Genomic DNA, 24,508 nt, shown 5'->3' with positions numbered 1-24,508 from the left:
ACCCTGTTCAAGGATTTCCTAATATGGGGTTTATACGGTCCAACGGTTCGTCGAACGCGGTTCGACACACGTGTTTTAAAGTGATGTGTGAACGGGGTATTTGGGGTTTAACCAACGTGTTCGACAACCAAATACCCCGTTCACACATCACTTTAAGCACGTGTCTGTCGAACCGCGTTCGACGAACCAAAGAGAATTGACCCGTGGTAGAAGATCATTCAACTATCACGTGCAAGGAGAGTTGTGGAAAACATTTCTGACATTCTTTCATCACGTTTTCGCATTTTCCATTCGCTCATTAATATGAAGTTAGAACATACAGATTTGGTGGTCATATCTTCCTGCATTCTTCTCAATTTTCTTTGGAGAATTATTCTGTAGATGATGGAAATATTGATGATCATGAACATCTAACCCTGCTTACTGGGTTGAAGAAAAATCTGAACAGACAAACTATGAAAACTTTTCAGGAGCGAAATTTGTAAGTACAACACTTTAAGTGCAGTATCATGGCATGAAAATACAATACACATCTCGCCCCCCTCTATCAAGTGGCCACAACCTAACCTGACATCTATTGTAATCTGGAATTAATATAATTATTACTTCATCGTAATACCATAAATTACGTGTGTAATCATCAGTTCCAGAACCCGGCAAGATATTGCTTTCCGTAAGTAAACTCCAAATAATTCCAGATAAAAATTGTGCTATGGTATCATCACAATTTACAATAAAAAAATGGAAAATTAATCATTATATAAAATAAGCTTTTTACTGCCTATATATCAGATTAGCTTGATAAAACTTGTATAGTAAAAGTGTGCGGACAACTTTCTTGAATTCTTTCCTAAACGAACTCATGTTAAATTTCTTTGCACCTATACCTCGGGTAGCTGCACAATATTTTTCCTTTCATTTTTCTACGAGAAATCCATACGCTGCATTTTTTTTCACTTTATTTAAATACTCTCCAGATCTGATTATCCAAAAGTACGGATTTCTCCTATATATTCCAATAAATCGCCGCTCTTCTTCGGTGGTGCAGCTCGTGCTCTGTGCGTAAGACTTAGGGTACGCTGCAGAGTACGATACTGACTACTGAGGGGCGGCCGGAATGGCCTGAACCGGACGTTGGCCGGACGGAGCCAAACTATCAGCTACAGGTTCGTGAGGTCGCCTCACGTATACACGCTCAAGCTGGCCTGAACCAGACGCTGGCCGGACAGACCGCCTGAGCGTGTATGGGGCCCTTGACAGTATCCATTATTGTACACTCTGTGGAAACTGATATGTTGTTGCCTATAAATTAGACATGGGCAGGTGTGATGCACTGATATTCAATATACTACAATCAACGAAATATGTGCTGAGGCTAGTTGGTTTCAGTGCAGGAAATGAAGCATCGTGTGTTTCTGTGCACTTGCCAGACTATGTTTAGATATTTTATCATTTTAAGCATTATTTTGCCGAGGAGTTTATACGCAGCATTGTCGTCTACTAATATACACGTGACCCTTTGCCTATTAGTGTTTTTGTCTCGTAACAGTTGTTATCGTTGTAGATTCAATGCGGAAAATCCGTCACGCACATAAATAATACGGCATACTGGAACTACTTCCTATCTTCACTCATATAATAATCTGGATTGGTGGAAGATAACATCTGGGAATTTTGCATTTTCAGCTTAAAGGTCAACTTACAGGGTTTTGGATTTCTTTACTTTTTGTTATATCACATATGGAAATATAACTTAGAAGTTAAAACACTAAAATGCACGTTTCTAGCATTTTAGTCTTGCTTTTATCCAAAAAGCATGATCTTAAAAGCGTATGATAGCAGACGAACTTTTCAATGCCGTAGTTCCATTTTCCACAGCACGGGTAACTGGTGAGGTTAGAGTTGTTATTATATTCTTGGACATGGCCAGCGATACGGAAGTGACTTCACATTGAGTGAAGGAGATTTATCGGATTTGGATGCCAAGCTTCATATTTACAAGCAAAATTTTTAAGGATTCATGAATTACACATTATTTTTATCTGGGATAAGTTACAATAAAACAGGCCTATGTTTATGTAGTAAAGAGAACAGAGAAATCATTTAACTGAAGGGGACAGGAAGGATGGCAAAAGATACTGACATGTCTAGAAAATTATCTACCACAGGTTGTTGCTGTGGAGGAAGAGAAACCATCAATCATATGCCTGGCACTGTCACCATATAGTCACTTTCACACTCCATCTCAATTTCGCTGGTAGTGGTATTGCAGATGGTGAGTATATTTCATAGGCACATTGTAACAGCTGAAAAAAATCATTAGGTCAACATCAGTACGAATTCCTCCCTCCTCTTCCAAGATAATTAGGCTTAGTCTGCTGGGGTGGTGGTGGGATATTCCACTTGTTTGACTCTTAAAATAATAATAATAATAATAATAATAATAATAATTTGGTTGACTCCAATTGATAATACATGGTCATAGGTCTATTATGGAACCCCTTGTCATCTTGATCATACCTGTCACCCTGGTGGAGTGGGGTGATCATATAGGCCTACAGGCCTGGCTAGTCTGTCATGACTACCCCTAATCTGCTAAGGCCTAGCCCAAAACTAGTTAATCAAGCCTAACTATACTTGTTAACGATTGTCAGTGACAGCCTAGATAACACAGGCCTACCTATACACATGATACAGACTGACACACCTACCCCCAGGCAGTCTTTTTTCAAAAGCAGTGCTCCTTCGACGAACCTGGGGTCTTGTCGATGACAAAAAATTTCGGTGTTGCATCTTCTTTTAGAATGGGATTTATGATAATTCCTAATGACTCGGCAACGCCAAGGTCCAGAGTGTACCGGGTTTTTTTTCCGAAATGTTTCGAACCGTTTTGCTTTCATATGAACATAAGAATGAAGGAGACTGCATGAGGCCATAAGGCATACACTAGGCAGCTCCGTATCCATCACCACCTGTCATCCCCATCCATAAATTTGTCTAATCGTTTCTTAAAACAACTGATAGTTTCAGCGATTACTACATGGTTACTAAGTCTATTCCATTAGTCGACCTTACTAGTACACCAATTCTTGCCTATTTCCTTCTTAAATCTAAATTTGTCCATTAGTGCGAGTCCTGCCCTGCTGTTTAAATATTATGACCTTGTTTGCATCACCCTTGTTAAAGCCTTTGATCCACTTGAACACCTCTATTGGATCACCCAGCACTCTGCGTCTTTCCAGAGAGTGTAAGTTAAGGTGCCTAAGCCTCTCTTCGTAAGGCAAATTTCTGAGTCTATGTATCATTTTGGTAATTCTTCTCTGTACTGATTCTAGTGAATTGATGTACATTCTGTAGGACGGAGACCAAAACTGTACCGCATAGTCAAGGATGGGTCTAACTATCGCTAGATAGAGTTTGATAATTACCCCTGCACTTCTATTCGTCACCGTCGTAGCAATGAAACCTTATGCTCTGTTAGCTTTATTCCTGGCGTTAATGCATTGTTTCCTGGTTTTAAGGCCCGGACTCACTAGAACTCCCAAGTCTCTCTCGCACTCAGTTTTCTCTAAAAGCGTGTTATCTAAGCTGTATCTATTTTCGGGGTTGTGTAGCCCTACGTTTAACACGCTACACTTAGAAATATTGAAGTTCATTTGCCATTTCACAGACCATGTGAAAAATTTGTTAAGATCATCCTGCAGAATCTCGGCGTCGTCTCCTGACCTAATTTGGCGTCCTATTTTAGTGTCGTCCGCAAACTAACATCACTCTTTATCCCATCGTCGTTTATGTACATAATGAACAAGGGACCCAAAACCGAGCCCTGGGGGACCCCGCTAGTAACATTGCCCCACCTAGATTTTACTCCATTTATGGTGACCCGCTGTTTTCTGTTACTTATCTAAACTCTAATCCATTCTAACAATTTTCTTCCTATGCCATGGGCTTTGATTTTATTTAGTAGTCTCTGGTGTGGCACCTTGTCGAACGCTTTGCTGAAGTCAAGGTAAATAACATCGTAATTATCATTGTTATCTGATGCCTTATATACTTTAATGTAAAAGGATAGAAGATTAGTCACACATGACTTACTCCTGGAGAAACCATGCTGTATATCACGAATTAAATTATGTCTTTCGATGTGTTCTCTGAGTCTATGTACTATTATTGATTCGAGCACTTTTCCTATAACCGATGTCAAACTGATTGGCCTGTAGTTGCATATAGACGATCTACCATCTAAACAGAAACAACGTCTGCCTGCCTCCAAGCAGTAGGGACAAAACCAGTGTCTACCGATTTATTAAATATTTCAGTTAACTGGTCACAGATTTCAATTTTACACTCCTTTAGCATTCTCGGAAAAAACTTCGTCTGGACCCGGGGATTTTGTAGCTTTCAGTCTTTCAATCAGCTTGACTACTTCTACTTTACTAATGCTGATATTAGACTACTTTTTTCATCCCCACTGAAAATCGGATCGCAGTCAGGTACTTTATCTAACCTCTCATTAGTAAACACCGAGAGAAAATACATGTTAAACTCCTCAATCATTTTTCCTCCGACTCTATCATGACATTTTCATCGTTTTTAATTGGTCCTATTCTTTATTTCTGATCTATAGAGATGAAAGAAACTCTTTGGGTTGTATCTTGCTTGACTGGCAACCTTAATTTCATAATTACGTTTCGCTGTACGTATATTCTTTTTAACCAGCTCTGCCATTTCATTATATATTGACCTAAAGTGTGTCCCCCTCCTTCATTCCGATCTTATATTTCAATCTGTCCGTCATCCATTTGGAAATATTACTATTTTTCCGTATTGATTTCAGGGGGATAGATGTATTTTGTGCATTAATAATTGAATCAGTTATATTGTTATACATTTCATCCAAATCGCTGACCTGTCTGTTAAGCCCCGGTCCCCAAGTGACCTGACCCATGGTATGCATATTACCCACAGTGACCCGACCCCTGGTCATGTACCAAGACCTGACCGCGCCGACAGTATCCGAAACGTCCGTATGACATTTCATATTCAATTTCAAATAGGTTTTTATATTGTCAAAGTTTGCTCTCCTGAAGTCTGGCACTTGGACGTTATTCGTAATTTTTAATTCTTCCCAAATGATATTAAATCTTATTTCTTGATGATCGCTAGAGCCTAGACTATCTCCCACTTTTACGTTACTCATTACGTGTTCATTATTGGTTAAAAGTAAGTCCAGGATATTTTCTCTCCTCGTAGGATCGGTAATAATTTGTTTTAGGAAATTATCCTGCACTACATCTAGTATTGTTTCGATTCCTGATCTCCTACTAAAGTTACCCAGTCAATGTTTCAATAATTAAAATCCCCCATTATCACGTTTTTGTACTGGGAAGCTCTGCGAATTTCATGAATCAGGGGATCAGTCTGCTCAATGCTGAGTTTAGGAGGTCTATACAAGACGCCAAAAATAACTTTCTTATTCTTGCCTATAATCTCTACCCAGATTCATTAAAGTCCTCTTCCTCGGTAGAATTGTTTATAATACAGTTTATTGTATTTTTTAACGAAAAGTGCTACTCCTCCACCACTCCTGCCAACCCTATCCTTGTGAAAAAACTTATATTCTTCTATTTCGATTTCCGGAAGGAAATCCTTATCAGCCATGTTAATCCAGGATTCAGTAATAGTTATAATATTAAAATTCTCTACGTATGCTTTACCTCGGAGCAAATCAATTTTGTGAATTATGCTTCAGCTATTTGTATAATAAACTTTAAGTTTATCTTCCCTCCACCTGCATTAGTGATTCTTTTCAAAGTCCCTAAGTTGTTTATATTGCCTAAACTTTATTACGATACTTCCTCCCCTACTCCCACATAATCTACCAGATAAAACCCTGTAGGATGTCTACTTCTCGCTCAAGGGATTCAGCAAGGAGCCAAAATCCTCTGGGCGACAAGTGCATCTCGTCCCTTGTATATAGATGATTCTTACTGTAAAAGTGATCCCAGTTGTCGACAAATGCCCATCCATTGGCCTTACAATGTTTTGCCAGCCTGCAATTCATTGCAATAGCCCTGGAATGCCACATGCCTCCAACTCTACGCCTCGGAAGGATTCCACATACAACAGGAACACCTCCCTTATTCTTAATCTTGTCTAGCGCATCCTGGAACTGCGCAAACAATACCACACTCCCTAACTTACCTATATCATTGCCCCCTGCACTTAAGCAAACGACAGGGTCCTTTCCTTCTCCTACTAAACACTCTTCAATCCTATTTCTAACATCTCCTATCCTCGTGCCGGGGAAACACACCTGTATCCTATCTTTATCACAGAAGGCCCTTAAGTACCTCACTTGACTGTCTCCTACAACCAAAATCTTACTTGTGGGCAGGGATCCAGCGTCTGCAATTCCCTTCTTTTGAATTTCCTGTTTCTTTTTCCTGTAGACCCGCTAGTACTTGAAACGAGTTCTTGCAATCGAGCGGGTCTGGTGAGGACTTTTTCCACTTTTCCGCGTCTTATTTGTCACCGTTTTCCATCCAGGCTCCAAGCTAATTTTGTCTACCGTATTTTGGGCCTTCGAGCGGAGAACTCGATTCTCCTCTTTAAGGCTTCATTTCTACTATGTAGAGATTGTACCTCATCGGCGCTGAACACAGTAACACAACCACTCGCCATATCACTATTTGAAGCAGCTACCCAGTTGACCTGACCTGAGTGACGAGTACTGCTCATCTCAATCCAGGCTTCCATGACTCATGCCGTCTGCACCGAATGATCCAGTCCTTTTTGCGAATAGGATCTTTTGGAAAAGAATAAAAATGAAGTCCATCCGCAACAGAATGTTTCGTCGAATCAGTGTTGCAATTAGCGGCGACACAATAAACTACTTTCGAACTAAATACTTAATAAAACCTTGCTAACACACGACATATGACATATCACTGATTAAATTGAGAGCGCGAAACGGCATTTTATAGTGCACGCATATGGACGTATCAGAATGTAAACAGCGAGGTCGACGTCACAGCCTTACGAGAACAGCCAAAGATCGGCGAATGAAAGTTCGTCTGCTAACGATATTTTGTAGCCTTTTTATCACATTGAATAATAATTAGGATCTATTTTTTTATTATTTGATTAAAAAGTGACTAATCCATACATCTAACAAATATTCACCACCTCTCTGAAAACCTTTTCAGTTGACCTTTAAAGTAGTAGTAGTTATTTCTCAATGTGGATTTATCGACAAAGAAGTTGGGGTGCTACATACTATTAATAACTTAATACAGACATACATACATACATACATATATATATATATATATATATATATATATATATATATATATATATATATATATATATATATATATATACCAAAGGCTTTTCCCCCTTACAGGGAAAAAAAAAATCCCACCCATTCCATCCCCACACACTCAACCCCCCTCACTCCCTCTTTTCTTGGCTCCTCCTGGATGACAGGTCATCCCTGCATCTCGCCCACTACCCTGGGTCAGAAGCAGTGTTGCAAGCAAGGCTGCTTCATTAAATCAGCTATCCCCCTCTCTGTCCCCTCATGCAGAAATGGAGAAGACAGGGAGAAATCCTTTTCAGGCTGTGTCAATTTATTTTTCATACATACTCCCTCACCCCCATCCCCCACCCACTCCACCTCATGCATCACAGCATCATCCATACACAACCATTTTCCATTTACCCCTATCTTTTGTCCTCTCCTGTCTTTCCTCAACAGACATTCCCCTCTTTCCCAATGACCCTTTTATCCCATCTATCCATCTCATCCTTGGTCACCCCCTCATGTTCACTCATTCTTTCCATGTGTCCAAACCATCCCAATACTCTTTCATCAATGAACCCTATCTCCCAACTCCCTTTCCAACCCCGTTCTCGTCCTCACCTCGTTTCTCACTCTATCCAGCCTAGTAACCCCTATCATATTTCTCAGGCACCTCATCTCAAACACACTCAAACTCCTCTCTCATGTTCCATGCTTTCGCCCTGTAGAGTGCTGTCGGAATCACTCCTTCATACAATCTCCCCTTAGCATCCATTCCCAAATGTCTATTTCTCATTACAGTTTTTAATCCTCCAAAGCATTTACTTGCTCCTCACAATCTACAAATTTACCTCCATCTCCACTCCTCCCTTTCCTGCCACATTCACACCTAAGTATCTAAAACTATCTACTTCTTCCAGTCTCTCTCCCTTAATACTTCCAGTCTGCTGCCAGTTTCTCCCCTTGTACATCTCATCACCTTACTTTTACTCACATTTATCTTCAACTTCCTTCTTTTGCACACCTTCCCCAACTCTGTCACTAACTTCCTCAATCCCTCCTCTGATCCTGCTACAAGCAGTGTTGTCTACAAACTACAACTGGTTTATCTCCCACTTTTCTCCATTTTCTTTAACCATCTCCAATAACTTTCTCCATTTCTGATCCTAACACAAGCTCTACTATCATAAAAACTCTTGGCTGCTCTTAAAAGCTTTCCTCCTATCCCATATATCTGCAATACCTCCCACAGTGCCTTCCTGTCTACGTCATAAGCCTTTTTCCAAATATATAAAGGCCCAAAAAACATCCTTACCTCTTCCTAAAGCTTTCTCACATATCTGTCTTACCACAAAAATCTGATCCATGCATCCCCTACCTATCCTAAACCCACACTGTTCCTCACCAATTACTCCCTCTGTTCCTCTCCTAAGCCTCTCAATCAAGACCCTACCATAAGCCTTCCAAACTACACTTAACAAACAGATTCCTCTGAAACTACTACACTAACACTTGTCCCCTTTTCCCTTGTAAAGTGGAACTATACAGGCCCCCCAGTCCTCTGGCACTCTACCCTCTCTTAAACAAATATTAAATAACCTCACCAGCCAGTCCACCATCATTGTACCTCCTTTTTTTTTTTTTAATTCTGTGACACCCATCCAACCTAGGTGTCTTACCTGCCCTCACCTCATCTTTCCTTATTTCTCCTCCATTTTCCTCACTCATCATAGTGATTTTCTTAGCACTTCCCACTGCAACTATCTTTCCCACCCTATCCTCCTTCACATTTAGCAACTCCCTAAAATACTCTGCTCATCTTCCTCTTACTGCCTTCTCTTCCATTATGATCTCTCCATCTGCACCTTTTACCTTTTCTTCACTACCATACTTGATTCGCCTCCTCTTCCTCTCTTAATTTCTTTCCAAAACATCTTTTTATTACTTTCAAATTTTTCTGTCATACTCTTACCCCATTTCACATCTGCTCTCCTCTTTGCCTCATTCATCTTTTGCTTTACTTCTCTTCTCTTTTCTTTGTACCTCTCTTATGATTCTCTAATCCTATTTTGTAACCAATCTGTGAAAGCTTGCTTCTTCTCTTCTACAAACTTCTTTGCTCCATCATCCTACCACTCACTACCCTTCCTTCATTTCCTCCCACCCTCCTTGTATTGACAGTGGTTTGGCACTTTCAGGTTTATCTTTAATCAGATCTCGTCTGTCAGTGCAATCTATCCCCTTTAGTGACCTGAATACTGATATCATGTTACCTCTTTATCTTCAATTTTTCAAAGTTGGCATACTCAGTACTTTTAGTCTTTCCTCATATGGTTTATCTGCCAGGCTGGGGACCAGTTTGGTTCCTGCCATTTGTATTCTCTCGATTTTATTTATATCCATCACTCTGTGGGGACTATACTATTGATGCATATTCCAGTCTTGAATGTATCAGGGTTTCAATCATTTTTTTCATCATCTCTTCATCTATATAGTGGAATGCCACTTTAATCTTCTGTAGTAGTCTGTATGTGTACAATAAATACTGAAAATGTACTAAAATGATGTGTAGGATGAATCAATCAATCTATTTCTTCAGGTCACTCTTGCAAAAGATGAAAGAAGAAAGGGTAGGGAATGTTGGAATTAAGAAAGTAAATATAGCAATGGTGATTGGTATAGAGAAAGTGAAAGGGGTAGATGAGGAGCTGTTAATGAATAAAAGAGCAGCGATATGCCAAGAAGTTCATCGAGTCAAATGTGGAGGATGAATTAATAATGCACTGGTGGAGTGGTTGGTGGTTGGACTGTTCAATGTGTCTCAAGAAGGGAGCATTGTAATTCACTGGAAAAGTGCATTATAATCCCACTACATAGGAGAGAGAAGTATAAATATTTTATCTTTAGAAGGATTACATTGTTGAATGTGGTTGGTAAATAAAACAGTGGGTTTGGGAGAATAAGAAGCTGTATGAATGAAGTCTTTGTGGCAACAGGGGTGTGAGAAATATTTTGAGAAAAGTAAGGATGCATTTTTTGATAATCAGACTTGGAAAAAGCACATAATACGACATAAGAAGTGTTGAAGAGCATGTTATAATGGTATAGAAATAGGAGGCAGTTTTTACATGTGAAGTAGTGCATATACAAGGGCAAACGGTGACAATGTTTTTAGGTGAAAGCACTCAAGAGGTGTGTATCACTGCCTGTTTAATATGCATAAAGATGGACTGGTCAAAGAATTAAGTGCAAGAGTGATAGGTGATTTGGAATTGGTTTTCATTAAAAAGATATGAAAAATGAATATTTACTTGCAGATGACACTGCACTAGAAGTTGATTCTGAAAGACTACAACAATTAATGACTGAGTCTGGCAGAGTGTATTCATCTAAATGTGCAGGTGTTAAGTTTGGATCATACTGTCCACCACTCATATGTATTTTCATCTAATGTAATTTTCAACAAGGTCATTCTTTGCCCACACCACTGTATCACACACCTATATTGAATGGTAAATTTATTCATGTACTGAGTACATGTAGTTTCTTTATTCTGTACTTATGTATTCTAATTCTTTTACTGTACCTTAGGGAAAAGGCTCTTTTAATTACCTGTTCCAAACCTCTTTGTCATTTATACATCATAATAAAAAAAATTGACATGTTCAGATTCAACTTATTCACTCTCAGTACAAAACAAGTTCTCATGTTAATAATTTCCATTTCCCTCTATACATCTTCAGAATAAATGTGTTTGAAATAAGATGTCTGCAAAGAATTTGTGTTTCAAGAATGTGAGGGGCACTGTCCTAGCCTTCCGACAGGGGGGAGTTAAATCATATCGAGAATGGATAAGGTGAGAAGTATAGAGATAAGTTATATGGATGCTGGAAGACAACCGTTTCAAATGGAGAACCAAGAATACTAAAGTGGTTTAACCATATATAAAGAATAAGGAATAACCAATGAAAAAAGTGCAGAAAGCTGAAGCAAGTTAGAAAGGAAGACCTTGAGCAAGCGGATGGTCATGTACAAAATTTTTGGTTGGACATGATAGGTCAGTTGAGCAGGGAAGAGCAGAGATAGTGGTGGTAATATGTAGTAATTAAGAATGGAAGAAGGTACAACAAAGCACAAAGGGATGTTCCCCATACCTGTTCTTGAGATCAGTGGTTGCATGGGAGGGAGAAGGGTTCATCACAGTATGAAGTGGTAGGGATAAACCAGGTTCACCACAAGTGCCTCACTACATTATATATGACCCACACTGTAGGGGTTAGGTAGCCCTTGTTCCCCAAGATGCTGAAATGGAAAGGGTGGTGTACTTTAGTCTTTCTTCATTGGTATCAACAATGACTTGGGCACTATCTGATAAGGAAGGTCAATGTATATATCCAAAGTGCATTCTTTTATGAGGGAGGAGGAGGGGACCCCAACCAATTTGGGAAGTACAGTGCTCAACACCCCCCTTCTATACCCAACCTAACCGGACAAGCACCGGTAAATACAGTTCTTTAAAAACTTTACCTTAGCTTACAATATTTCTGGCGGTGGATACTGTTGTCCCACTGCAGCCCAGAAAGCGTGAAAACGATCGCTCACGCGTGGGAATTTTCTGCAGAAAAAATACAGTGACAAACATTTTCGATAGAGGACCTCTCGTCTCCCAAAGAGATTCACTGTCTCGTGCGTGTAACCTTCTTGTTTCAAATTGTGATTCGCAGCCCAGCCGTCCGAAATTGTATGGGTGCCTGGTTTAACCCACTCTTTTATCACAGTAACTAATGTGTCTTTACTGCGGTCAGGAACGACTACTACAAATACTTTATGCGTTTTCCGCTCAAAACCGCCAAAAATCCATGCACCGTCGACTTCCTCTTTGTTTTTTGGCTTGCTAACCTCTTCGAGGATTTCAACTACTTCACCTGGGCCACCTAACTGTTCACTTTCAGTTTCTATGTAGTCTCGCACAACTTCACGGCAAAATGACAGCCAAGCTGTCACAGATTTCAAACTAACCTCAACGAGATCGTAAGCAATTTCTACTTGCGTGACACGATTAAGGACGAAAAGATAAGCAATATGTAGGATTTGTTCAAAATTAAGTTTAGCGTTGTCAAAAAATGTTCCTTTTAATCCTGAAGTATTCACGCGACACCGCGTAAATGATCCTCCTTCATACACACGTTTATCGCATCTGAACTTCCCTGATTTGTTCAATTTCAGAACACTATTGCACTTTGGACAATTGTATTCATCTTTTATAACGCCGTGTGCAGCTAAAAACTTAACAGCAGAGTTGCGATCACACAGAACTTGAGAAATTAGTCTTACTAAATTCAAATTGCAATCTCCTGCACAAGCCATACTTGAAAGAATGAAGGAGAGATGTATATCACAGCGTGCATAAACACAACGCCGATCCTGACGTTTCCTCCACTGATCTGGCGTAGTTATGCATGGCCATAAACAGCTTACCTCCTTTTGACGTATATTTTTGTGTACTGTAATTGCATCTAATTTAGATTATGTTTCCTAGTGTGTCGTAATGAGCCAGTTAACTTTTGTTCTATGGATATGTTTATGTTTATCAAATGCCGATGGCACTGGAAAATACGCCGATATATAGTCGGCTTAACATACTTCAGAACTGCTTATTTTGATCGGGAATACATGTGTCATTGGCCTAGGATACACGCTACAAATAAATTTGCATTGTTGGGTTGTACTCGTAGCACAGTGAAAATATCATATCACCACCCAGTGAAGATAGTATCGTCATAAAAAATACACCTTGTGTATCACTAAAACTATTGTTCCTTACTTTCATTATAGGGAGTAGGTTGGTTCACAACATTATTGAACATATTCAATCATAAGTGGGCTATCGAGGCTTTCTTTTCAGCTGTCATAATCCATTTCAAGAGGTTTACCAACACAGCCTCCATTGCTGAGTTCATGTATATGATCTGAAAAAATTTTTTAAATAAATAAAAATTGAACAAAACCATGATGGACATTAGCAGAGGAGACCCATAAGCCAATAAAGCACTGTTAGGATTCACAGGACTGTGAATGGGATACAAATTAAATATTGTGGTCTCACAAATTTACACTACATTGATGATGTTGCTCTGTTTTATATGCTAGTGTTGATGGTTCCCAAGATCAATTCCTAACCAAATCTAACTTCTCTCCTCCCTTCACTCCTACTTACCTTTCAAACCATCCCTAGACAGCAACACAATATAACTTCCCTGACTGACCTATGGGCCTACCTGATGTAAGTTGCCAGTCACTTGTCACCTGGAAAATGGTTTTCCTCTAAGAGATACTGGGGCCAACAAATTTTTACCTACTTTCCCATCCACGGACCCTAACCAAACTGATTAGGTAAGGTTAAGTTAGGTAGGTAATTAGGAAACCTCTTCATGTCATCACAGATAGGAACTCCCGGTTTGAGAGCAAACTTTTCACTAAACTTTCATCAATCATTGGTTTCTATCAGATGCAAACTACCAGTTCCCTCAAGTTAATGGAATTATTGAATGTTTTCACTGCTCTCTGAAATCCAGTATCTGCTAGACAGGAAAACTGGTTCTACTCTTTACCCATAGTTCTACTTGGCCACCATTTAACACCTCACATAACCAGTTTTTCCCCATTTACCGTGGTTACTGGTGCCCATATGTTAAGTCTTTCAATTGGAAACATCAAGAAATCCACTGTCACCCATTGGATAACACAGCCATCCTCCACTTTATCAAAGAAATGCAATCAATTTCAATGAACTTGTGTCTGGTGACTGCCACACATTACCTCATCCATTAGTCCCTCCTGCTTCACACATGCTCTAAAGTTTGGATACGAGTAGACAAAGTCCACAAGAGTTTGGGAGCCCTGTATTCTAGTCCTTATGATGTCCTCCACCATGAACCTAAATACTTTATTCTTTGACTTTCCCAAGGCGATATGTCTGTCTCAATCAACTGACTCAAACCAGCATTTCTTCCCATCACTCGACCACCTCGGACGCACACAAATGACACTACAAGTACAAATGTCATCACAGACACTGATGCTCAGACACACCTGATGTCTCCACCCATGCCTTTGAATCCTCTCCCACCCTGTCCTCTCCAACCTTTTCACTTTCTTCACTTACCCTTCCTGCAATCCCATGTGTAACATGATTGGGAAGGATTGTTCGCTTCAGAGACCATTCTGATTATTTTTACTTTTAAGTACTCTTGGTTCTTAAGAGAGTGTTGCTGTTAATATTTTCATATGTATTTTTTATATCTTATAATATGTTTATCTTCCTTTTTTTTTCCCCCTATAAGTCTGCTCTGCTCTTGTGGGGGGAGTCATTGTAGTGGTTGGTTGTAATGTAGTGTTACATAATGCATAATTTATAACTGCGTATTTACCTATGCACATTCTTCAGCATAGCAAGCAACACATGCCAATACATTGATGCCACATCATATGATATATAACTGTGTATACCTATGCATATATTCTATCTGTATCCTGCCCTACATTTTCCTGTAACATCTTAGCATGTAGATGTTCTATATGTATCCACGTTCATAATGTAATTCTAAATATACTATATAAGCATGTCCTATGTAGATAGGTTAGATTTGGCACCTTTGTATGCTCAGGCAGAGACGATGCAGGCCTGTGACTTGAGTCAGTGAGAAGGGGTAAGCTGCTTGTGCTAGTTGCTTGTAACTTAACAATACCAAATACCATGTAATCTCAACTTTTGTTTACTCTATCCACACATGTAATCACGGTGACCCACACCATACCTCTGCACCACAACCAGGATTCAAACAGACACCTACTTGAAATTTGTGGTACAGATATCAGACTGAAAACCTGCCATGCCCAATGGTAATTGAAAATGCATTTATTTTTTCTTTGAGCAGAAATGTTACTGAATCATATACATTCTCAAGTGGTTTATTGAGGACTTTTAAGCAAGGTATGGCATCTGACTTCTAAGTGGCAAAACTGATTATGCTGCTGAACGTTACAGCAAAGTTTTTCCAAGAAAACCGATGAGCAAGGTTTACTGCCTTGTCAAATATACTGACGAGACTGGCATATTGTTTAAGAGTATGTCTGAGAGAACTTTTGCTAGGGTTGGGTAAACATCAGTGAAGGAATTAAAGCACAACAAGGAGCACCAATTATAACTTGATGTGCACTAATGCTTCCAGTATACACAAAGTGAAACTTGTTGGGAAGTTTGATAAATCAAGGGCATTTAAAAAAAATTCAGTAAATTTTATTCATCTTAATCATATTTCTTTCAGAGACATGATCAGAGTTTGTCATAAAGTGCAAGAAGTAAGTAGTTTCTTCCCAAAAACATATGTAAGACAGACCAGATGTATTGTTGCAGCAGAAAATAGAATAAGAACCATAACCACAATGTCTTCAAGGTGAGGAAGCAAAAGTGTTACATTTTATGTATCTGTGCTATTAATGAACCCAATTATTCAACTTGGCCAGAACTTCAAAATTGCAGAATTTTAGGGAAATGGTTAAATCAAGATTATTTTTATATACCATGATTGTATAGTAGGTGAAGTCAGAAATTTATTCCTGTTAAATTGAGGACTGAGTGTGTGTATGGTAATGATGCATTTGTATAGACACGGTAAAGGAAACATGGACTGGAGGTGAATAAAGCTTCACCTCCAGTCCATGTTTCCTTTACCGTGTCTATACAACTTGTTAACATGGATTTTCAATGATGCATTTGTTGTACTTTTTCAGGGGTTCTGAATATTCTAATGACTCTTCATCAAGAAAGACTGGCCTTGTCGCTGTGGCCCAAATGACATCTACAGCTGATAAAGAGAAAAATTACCTAGATTGTAAATACCTTATAGAGAAAGCTGTCAATTTAGGAGCAAAGGTATGTGTCCTCATACACACTTATGTGGTTGCAAGGAAATTCTCTAAAGCTGCAGTGATGTAAATGGGATGAGAAGAGAGCTGTCAGATAAGGTAGATCAGATAGCTTAGATGGCTGTACAAATTGAGCCATTCATACACAACCATTCTCCACTTACACTTATCTTTTTCCGTCTCCCTTCCCTGCTCAACAGACATTCCCCTGTTACCCAAGGCCCCATTCACCCCATCCACCCATCTCATTCTTGGTCTTCTCCTCAAGTTCACTCCATCCTCTTTAGCCTTCCACTTTTGTTTTTCCTAGTCTTTCTTCATTCTTTCCTTATGCCCAAACCATCCCAGTATTCTTTGATCAACCCTATCTGCCAGCTCCCTTTCCACGCTCACTCTCCACGTCATCCCATTCCTCACTTTACATGTCCACTTAAATGTTTAATGTTAATATATTGTAAAACTGTGCCTTATAAATTTTCATGTGCTTAATATTTTAGATGGTGTTTCTACCTGAAGCATGTGATTACATAGCATCATCCAAAGAGGAAATGTTGGCTTTATCTGAATCTCTTCATGGGTCAACAGTACAAAGTTATTGTCTACTGGCTGCCCAGAAAAAAGTTTGGCTTTCATTAGGTGGCTTGCACATAAAGGTATTTGTAAATCAAGATTGACAAGTATTGCTAGAAAAGCTTTCAGATGCAATCTTTACATGGTTTAACCAGGAATGAATGAAAGAGATGCATATAGTAGAGAGGTGAGACTGGGAGAAACACTTTTCTTATTCATTATTCTTTCTGATATACTCATCAGTACATGCTATGAAAAACATTTGTATTTTCTGTTACAGGAATTGGATGAAACTAAGTTGAAGAACACTCATATGATTATTAATGATAAAGGGGATATTGTCAGCAAGTATGTCAAAACACATCTCTTTGATGTGCAACTTCCAGAGAAAAATGTCGATTTGAGGGAATCTGCAAAAGTGCAAGAGGGTTCTTCTATTGGCACTGTTATACGCACACCAGTTGGACTACTGGCAAGCTCTATTGTATCCTTTTAGATCCAAGCCACAGTACAGTACAAAGTCAGTGGCACATGCAGTCCCATTTAGTACTCTGAGACTGACTTTAGCACTTATAATTAGAAATAGGTAAATGTAGCTGTAAATATGTTGTTATAGTAACAGGAAAACATTTTCTATACTTTTTTTCTGGACATCCTATATTAGCTGATCACCATTCTTCTTCAAAGTTTATTTCAGAATGTTTTACTTATGATTCTTGACTTGTAACTGATTGGGACAGAGAAAGCCTTGTGCTCTTTAATTTTGTAGAGACCCCAGTTTCACTGTTTTCTTATGTCACACATATCCAATGTTATATTTTTTTCATTTACATATAATTTTCCCATTTGATAGTATGAGTAGTCTTTATAAGGAAAACCCAGAGTCTGTAACTATTCAAAGACCCAGTTTCTCTTCTGTTACACTCAACACAACCTTATTTAGGGCATACACCTGTTCTTCACTCACACATAGTTTTACATTTCTGACTTTAAATAATCTTGATAACACCAGTGATGGGTACTTGCAAGTGGTGGTCTTGCAGGATGCATGTCATAGAGAGTCATCTCACTTCCTCAAAGCTTATCAAAACCCTCACCTTAATATAGAGGTGCATCTTCTAGGACAGGGGTTCTCAACCTTTTTCCTGTTATGCAACCTAAGAGTCATCAGACCATCAACCTGTACCTCCATCAACCTGATACAGAATATAGAATGGTAATATATCAAGACTAATTAAATATACAGTGGCACTGCTATGGATAACAAACTGTTCTAATTGTAATGATTTTATTCATCAGTTAAGCATTAACATACAAAACAATGTACAGTGATACTACACATGCAGGAGTGAAACTGTAGTTACTTTATTACCAACCAGTATTAAACTTCAGTGTGAAGGCTGTCCCTGTTTTGTGCAAACAAGTTTCTCAATTCTAGGAGCAGTATTAGAAAGGCATACTCAAAGATCATGCTCCACATTAAGCAAGCTGTGCTTGATGTTTAGTTTTTATATTGAACAGGGATGAAAATCCTTGCTCACACAGATAAGTACTATAGAACATCAGCAGTGAGTTCAGAGTAAAATCAGCTACAACAGGGTAAACTGCACCCATTTTAGACCAGAACTTGGTCAGGAAAAGTGTTTTAAATGTATCCTTTGCAATTGAGTTGTCCACCAACTTTAGGAATTCTTTATACATATTAAGTGGGAGGAGGTGCACATTAACAATGAATGGATTTGTAATTAGTTTTGAATCCAACTCACTTGATTCACAAGCTGCACCAACTCTAGTTTTCCACTGTCTTTGTTTTTAATAAATGCCTCAACAAGATGTTCAAACATTCTAAAATTTTCAGCTTAGACCTTCCTTTCCCAAAGCTCCAGCTTATGGTAAAACAACCTTTGAGGGGTAAGTTTAATGAGTCTAGATGTAAAAAGATGTCATTCAGGTAGGCCAGCTTCTGAAGCCACTGGCTGTCTGACAGTTTCTTGGTGAACTCAAGTGACTTTGTCTTGTTATCACATTTGAAGAATTCAGCGAGCTCCTCCTTTAGTGATTCTACTCTTGCTACCACATTCCCCCGCGACAACCAGCAAACCTTGTGGTGGAAGAGTAATATTTCTTCATCACTTCACAAGTCTTGGCACAATAGGTGGACTGTCATGTATTTAGGGCACTTGACTTGATGGTTTTTGAACCCCAGGTTGAGAACCCTTGCTCTAGGGGGTGACACTTGGTCTCTGAATTGGCCCCAACAGCTTTCTTTATCAACTTTTATATCTTCAACTTTTTTACTTAAAGAGAGTTGACAACCAACAACTGCTTCCTTCTTCCTACTACTTTAAGTCAATGACATAGAAACAGTCCTACACTGATATAACACAGATAACAATCTAATGTTTCTTCCCATAAAAATCTATGGAAAGAATCTTCAACCATTGGTACCCACTGTGGAGATTGTTGGCTCTGTGAGCTTCTGTAGAAATACATACATACATATACCAAGGCTTTTTCCCCCTTCCAAGGGAGGTAGCCAAAAAGGGAAAGGCATAAAAACACTCCCACCCATTTCATCCCTAAATACACTCCACACCCCTCCCACCCTTCCTCTCATCTGAGCACCTCCCGGATGACGGGTCATCCCTGCACCCTGCCCACCGCCGTGGGTCAGAAGCAGTGTCGCAAGACACAGTACATCCACAGCAAGGCCGCTTCATTTAATCGGCGACCCCCCCTCTCCGTCCCCCTTTGCATATAAGGCGAGGACGGGGAGAAATCCCTTCGGGCTGCATCAAAATTTACTCACACATACTACCCCACCCCCCACCCCCCCGCCCATTCCTCCTCATGCAGTCACAACATCATCCATATACAACCATTCTCCACTCACCTCTGTCTTCCGTCCTCTCCCTTCCTTCCTCAACAGACATTCCCCTCTTCCCCAAAGCCCCCTTCACCCCATCCATCCACCTCATCCTAGGACGTCCCCTCATGTTCACTCCCTCCACATCTGCCTTCCATACCTCTTTTACTAGCCTTTCTTCACTCATTCTTTCCATGTGTCCAAACCATCCTAATATTCTTTCATCAACCCTATCTCCCAAATCCTTTTTCACCCCTGTTCTCCTCCTCACCTCCTCATTTCTCACTCTATCTAGCCTAGTAACCCCCACCATACTTCTCAGACACCTTATCTCAAACACATTCAAACTCCTTCTCTCTTCTTCTCTTATGTTCCACGTTTCTGCCCCATACAGTGCTGTTGGCACTGTAGAAATAGTAATTACAAAAATATTCATTTGTGAATAAAATTTTGAAATATAGGGCCTCAGGATGGTATTTAAATAGTAATTGTTTTTCCTAAACAAGGGACAAATGTAGTCAGTGATAAAACCTTAACTTTGATTCAGTGTTATGATCTAAGGTTCCCTGAATTGAGCATTTTACATAGACGTCTTGGAGCACAGATTCTTACATTCCCATCTGCATTTACGGTTCCCACTGGACTTGCACACTGGGAGCCATTACTAAGAGCAAGAGCTATAGGTAAAAATGCTTGTAACTATGTTGTAATATCTTCCTCTTTTTTTATAATTTTTATGGCTATATTAATTCACTTGCTCATTTATGAATTCCAGAGGACTACACTTAGTTTTTTCTTATACCAGAGAATCAGTGCTATGTAATTGCAGCTGCCCAGACAGGACATCACAACCAGAAACGTGCATCCTATGGTCATGCTTTAGTAATAGCTGTTAAATTCTATACAAATGCAGAGAACTGTGATATGATATTTGAAAGAAATATGGTTATATATGAATACATGTTTGTCATATTGGAAAATGTGTAATTTGTTTTCTAATTTGATAATAAGGTAATAGACCCATGGGGTGCAGTGGTTGCCCAAGTTAGTGAAGGAACTAACATTGCCCTTGCTGAAATTGATTTGCAATATTTGGAGAAAATCCGAAGAAATATGCCTGTTGTGCAGCATAGAAGGGAGGATCTCTATCATCTTGCTCCAGTTGAATGCATAGAATCACCAAGGTTAGTTATTCTTAAATCATTTAGTTTTTTTATTAGATGGAATGAACCAGTGGGAATCAGTTAGTGGCCAATAGTCAAACCATTTGGTAGGCAGTACTGGGTTACACGATACCAGAAGGACAATTGTGTCTCACCTGAACATGTTTTATGCCAAGTGATATTGGCTCTCTAACGAAGATGAAGAGGTGTATATGTATACATGTGTTATTTGGGGGTAGGGGTTTTTGATTCATTATAATTATGACCTTGAAAGTACAGTGCCCACAATGGAAAAGTTCCCACTATTTTTTATTTATTTATTTTTTCTAAATACACAAAAGTACAACTTGTATTCCTTTTATTGCATCCTTATGTGTATATCTAGTATTTAATCATATTCCCTTTGTTTTTCAGTGCCATTTCAAGCCTCTCAGGCATGGATGTGGCTAGTTTCTCGAAATAAGAGGCATCCATAGACAACTTTTCCATGTCGTCCTTCAACTTCATGATAATGGTGGGCCAACACTTCTCCACTTCATCTTTTATCATGTTCCAGTCATTTTGTATCGGGTTAAGGTTGGGTGAACTACCAGACCACTCCAACAGAGGAATATTATTGTTTACCAGGAAAATTTTCACACTTTTGGCCCTGTGGGATGGGGCACCATCTTGCATGAAAAATTCACACTCATGAATATCCCACATAGGAAGCAAATGTTCCCTCAGCACCTTAATGTAGTTATTTGCCTTCATTGTAACATTCTTGGGGAGGAAATAAGAGTCCAGTCTTACCCTTTGCACCACCCAACACCACAGCACTGTCCTGATATTTCATGGTCTTAATCATCTACCATGGGTCATAACAGGACACATCACTTGGCCTCCTCACCACTTTGGAGCCCTATCAAATGACTCCAATGGTGCATAAGAAGCTCAACATGGAGGAGAAGACCTGTCTTCTCATACTATTGGAGCAGGGAATGCCTGGGAAATGTGCATGTAGCAGAGGAACTGAGTGTGAACAGATGGTCTATTTACAGGCTATGAAAATGGAGGCAGCCAAGCTTCCACCCAACACCACACCACCACGGAAACCAGGCTCTGGGGGCAAGAGGAAGACTATTCCTAAGACTGACTGCATCTTAAAGTGTGAAGTAAAAAAGAATCTGTCCATAACAGCAGCAGAATTAAAAATTAACCACCCTGAGCTGTTAAAAAACATTGCCATCTGCACCATCCAATATTGCTTCCAAAAGGACCTTAAGTTGCCCTGTTATTGTGCTACCAAAAAACCTCTGCTCACGGGACAGATGATGAAGAAAAGGATTGCATTTGCAAAGAAATACAAGGAATGGACACCAAAGCAGTGAAAGAAGGTAATGTGGAGTGACGAGAGCACATTCCAACTTGTTAGGATGGGCCCCAAAGCAGTGAGATGGACCAATGATGTGTCCCAGTACACGATTAAGACCGTGAAACATCCAGATAGTGTTATTGTGTGGGGGTGCTTTAGTGGTGCAAAGGGCAGGGGTGGACTCTATTTTCTCCCCAAGAATGTTACAATGAAGGTAAATAACTACATTGAGGTGCTGAGGGAACATTTGCTTCCTATGTGGGATTTTCATGAATGTGAATTTTTCATGCAAGATGGTGCCCCATCCCACAGGGCCAAAAGTGTGAAATATTTCCTGGTAAACAATAATATTCCTCTGTTGGAGTGGTCTGATAATTCACCCAACCTTAACCCAAAAGAAAAGGCCTGGAACATGACAAAAGATGAAGTGGAGAAGTGTCAGCCCATCACTATTGCAAAGGTGAAGGAGGACATGGAAAAGTTGTGGGTTATTATGGACGCCATGTATTTCGAGAAACTAGCCATATCCATGCATGAGAGGCTTGAAATGGTGCTGAAAAGCAAAGGGAATATGACCAAATACTAGATGTACACATTAGAATGCAATAAAACAAAATTAAGTTGTACCTCTGTATTTTTTTCCAAAAAACATAATGGGAACTTTTCCATTGTGGGCACTGTATACTATGTTGTTTACCCATCTGGGGTATTGGGTGCATGTTATTGTGAGATCAAAATTGCTCAGTAGCATGCAGCTGATACTTTAGAGTGTATATGGGACACCCCTACAGAGCCACACATCATATTGTCTGTGATATAGGAAATCTCTATTCATAGAGAAATGATGCTACTTTATTATACTGCAACTGCCCCTCCAATATGTTGTCTCCCCACTCTTAATACTCTCCTGTACCACTTATCTGTATATACATTTAATTTTTTGCCAAACTTTGTTGTTGGGGAGAAAGAATACTGCCACTGAGTGCTCTCACTTGAATTGTGAAAGGCAACAAAAATGGGATGGAGATAGGACTAGGCAGCCTTCTCTCTGTACCTCAAAAGGGGACATTCCTAAAAAAAAACAAAGGCATAAAAGGGTGTGAGAGGAGTTTTCCAACCAGAATCCAAAGGTTTGGGTCTTTTAATGTGTGTGGATGTGGTACAGATGAGAGTAAAAGGAAAGGGATAGGCAGTATGTTTATGAGAAAAAAGATGAATGTGTTGGCATTGAGTGGAACTAAGTTGAAAGAGAGGAGCAATTTTTAGTTTGGGAGTGTAGTTGGGAGGGTGTCAGGAGTGAAGAGAGGATGAGGGAGAGAAGGGGTGGTTATACTAGTAAGTGAAAAGATAGGTAAGTGTGTGGTGGAGTGGAAGGAGGTTTCTTCAAGGTTAATGTGGATGAAGGTGAAACTGGGAAGGGAGATGTGGGTCTTTGTAAGTGCATTTGGACCTGGTAGTGAGAAGAGTGTAGAGAAAAGGGATGCTTTTTAGATAGATTTAAATGAGTGCATGGAGGGTTTAAGGAGAAATGTCAGTGTAGTGGTATTGGGAGATCTCAATGCTAGGGTAGGAGACAACCAATAGATGGAGTGGTTGGGATGTGTGGAGTTCCAGGAAAAAATTGTAGTGGAGAGTTGGTGCTGGAGATGTATGTAGAAACTTGATGATAGCAAACACAGTGTTTAGGAAGAAAGTCAAGCATAAGTACACATAGGTGAGGGTGGTGGACGGAAGGGTGGTAGATAGGGCTATAATGGATTATATAGTGGTAACCAGGAGAAGATTACGAAGAGTTTTGGATATGCATGTTCTGAGGGAAGAGAATGGGGAAATGTCAGATCAGTTTTTGGTGGAAGGTAAGTTGAGGGTGGAGGATAGATGGAGAAAGAGGAGAAGGACAGGAGATAAGGAGGTGCTTAGGGTAAACTGCTTAAATGAGATATAAAAGGAGAATGAGTAGAAGCTGAGAAAAGAGTGGAAGGGAATGAAGGGTAGAGTAGAACTAGGAATTGAGGAGGAATGGGGATGTTTCAAGGAGGGAATCACAAGGTGTGCAAAGATGTTGTGTGGAACAAGGAGGACAGGAAGAAATAGAAGGGAGGGTAGTCAGTGGTGGGATGATGAAGCAAAAAAGGTTGTAGAAAAGAAGAAATGAGCATTCACAGATTGGTTGCAAAATAGGACAAAAGAATCATATGAGAGGTACAAAGTAAAGAGAAAAGAAGTAAAGAGGTAAAGAAGGCAAAAAGGAGAGATGTAAAATGTGGTAAGAGTATGACAGAAATTTTTTAATGTAATAAAAAGGTGTTCTGGAAGGAAAT

At 39.5% G+C, this 24,508-nt stretch overlaps 2 protein-coding genes across 23 annotated transcripts in view; one reads left to right on the top strand and one right to left on the bottom strand.

The window, feature by feature from the left end:
- LOC143033929 (Fanconi anemia core complex-associated protein 24-like) overlaps positions 1–12,747 on the bottom strand; it is a 41,397-nt gene extending 28,650 nt beyond the window's left edge. The window contains exons 1-3 of one of the 9 annotated variants that reach the window (XM_076199590.1): positions 11,834–11,973; positions 11,461–11,608; positions 2,144–2,306 (exon numbers count right to left, since the gene is read on the bottom strand). The gene's annotated coding sequence lies outside the window, so the exon portion shown is untranslated. Of the gene's footprint in view, positions 1–2,143; positions 2,307–6,719; positions 6,743–11,460; positions 11,609–11,833; positions 11,975–12,325; positions 12,601–12,640 lie in introns of those variants that run through there. The other 8 variants (XM_076199591.1, XM_076199592.1, XM_076199589.1 and 5 more) reach the window with 8 other exon arrangements.
- NitFhit (ntrilase and fragile histidine triad fusion protein NitFhit) overlaps positions 1,148–24,508 on the top strand; it is a 43,943-nt gene continuing 20,582 nt past the window's right edge. For 2 of the 14 annotated variants that reach the window (XM_076199569.1, XM_076199570.1), the window contains exons 1-8: positions 12,725–12,812; positions 15,634–15,762; positions 16,100–16,241; positions 16,732–16,887; positions 17,085–17,288; positions 20,218–20,353; positions 20,476–20,552; positions 20,682–20,854. In XM_076199569.1, the coding sequence (XP_076055684.1) occupies positions 12,766–12,812; positions 15,634–15,762; positions 16,100–16,241; positions 16,732–16,887; positions 17,085–17,288; positions 20,218–20,353; positions 20,476–20,552; positions 20,682–20,854 (1,064 nt within the window). In that variant the 5' untranslated portion in view covers positions 12,725–12,765. Of the gene's footprint in view, positions 1,167–11,404; positions 11,428–11,672; positions 11,807–11,897; positions 12,048–12,219; positions 12,338–12,371; positions 12,391–12,691; positions 12,813–13,306; positions 13,700–13,724; positions 15,209–15,633; positions 15,763–16,099; positions 16,242–16,731; positions 16,888–17,084; positions 17,289–20,217; positions 20,354–20,475; positions 20,553–20,681; positions 20,855–24,508 lie in introns of those variants that run through there. The other 12 variants (XM_076199580.1, XM_076199579.1, XM_076199578.1 and 9 more) reach the window with 12 other exon arrangements.

The sequence above is a fragment of the Oratosquilla oratoria genome, chromosome 16, assembly GCF_046742065.1.
Source record: "Oratosquilla oratoria isolate Oo_2021 chromosome 16, ASM4674206v1, whole genome shotgun sequence".
Classification (NCBI taxonomy): Eukaryota; Metazoa; Arthropoda; class Malacostraca; order Stomatopoda; family Squillidae; genus Oratosquilla; species Oratosquilla oratoria.
The sequence above is the reverse complement of the archived record's forward strand: the minus strand, read 5'-3'. Positions and strand labels throughout refer to the sequence as shown.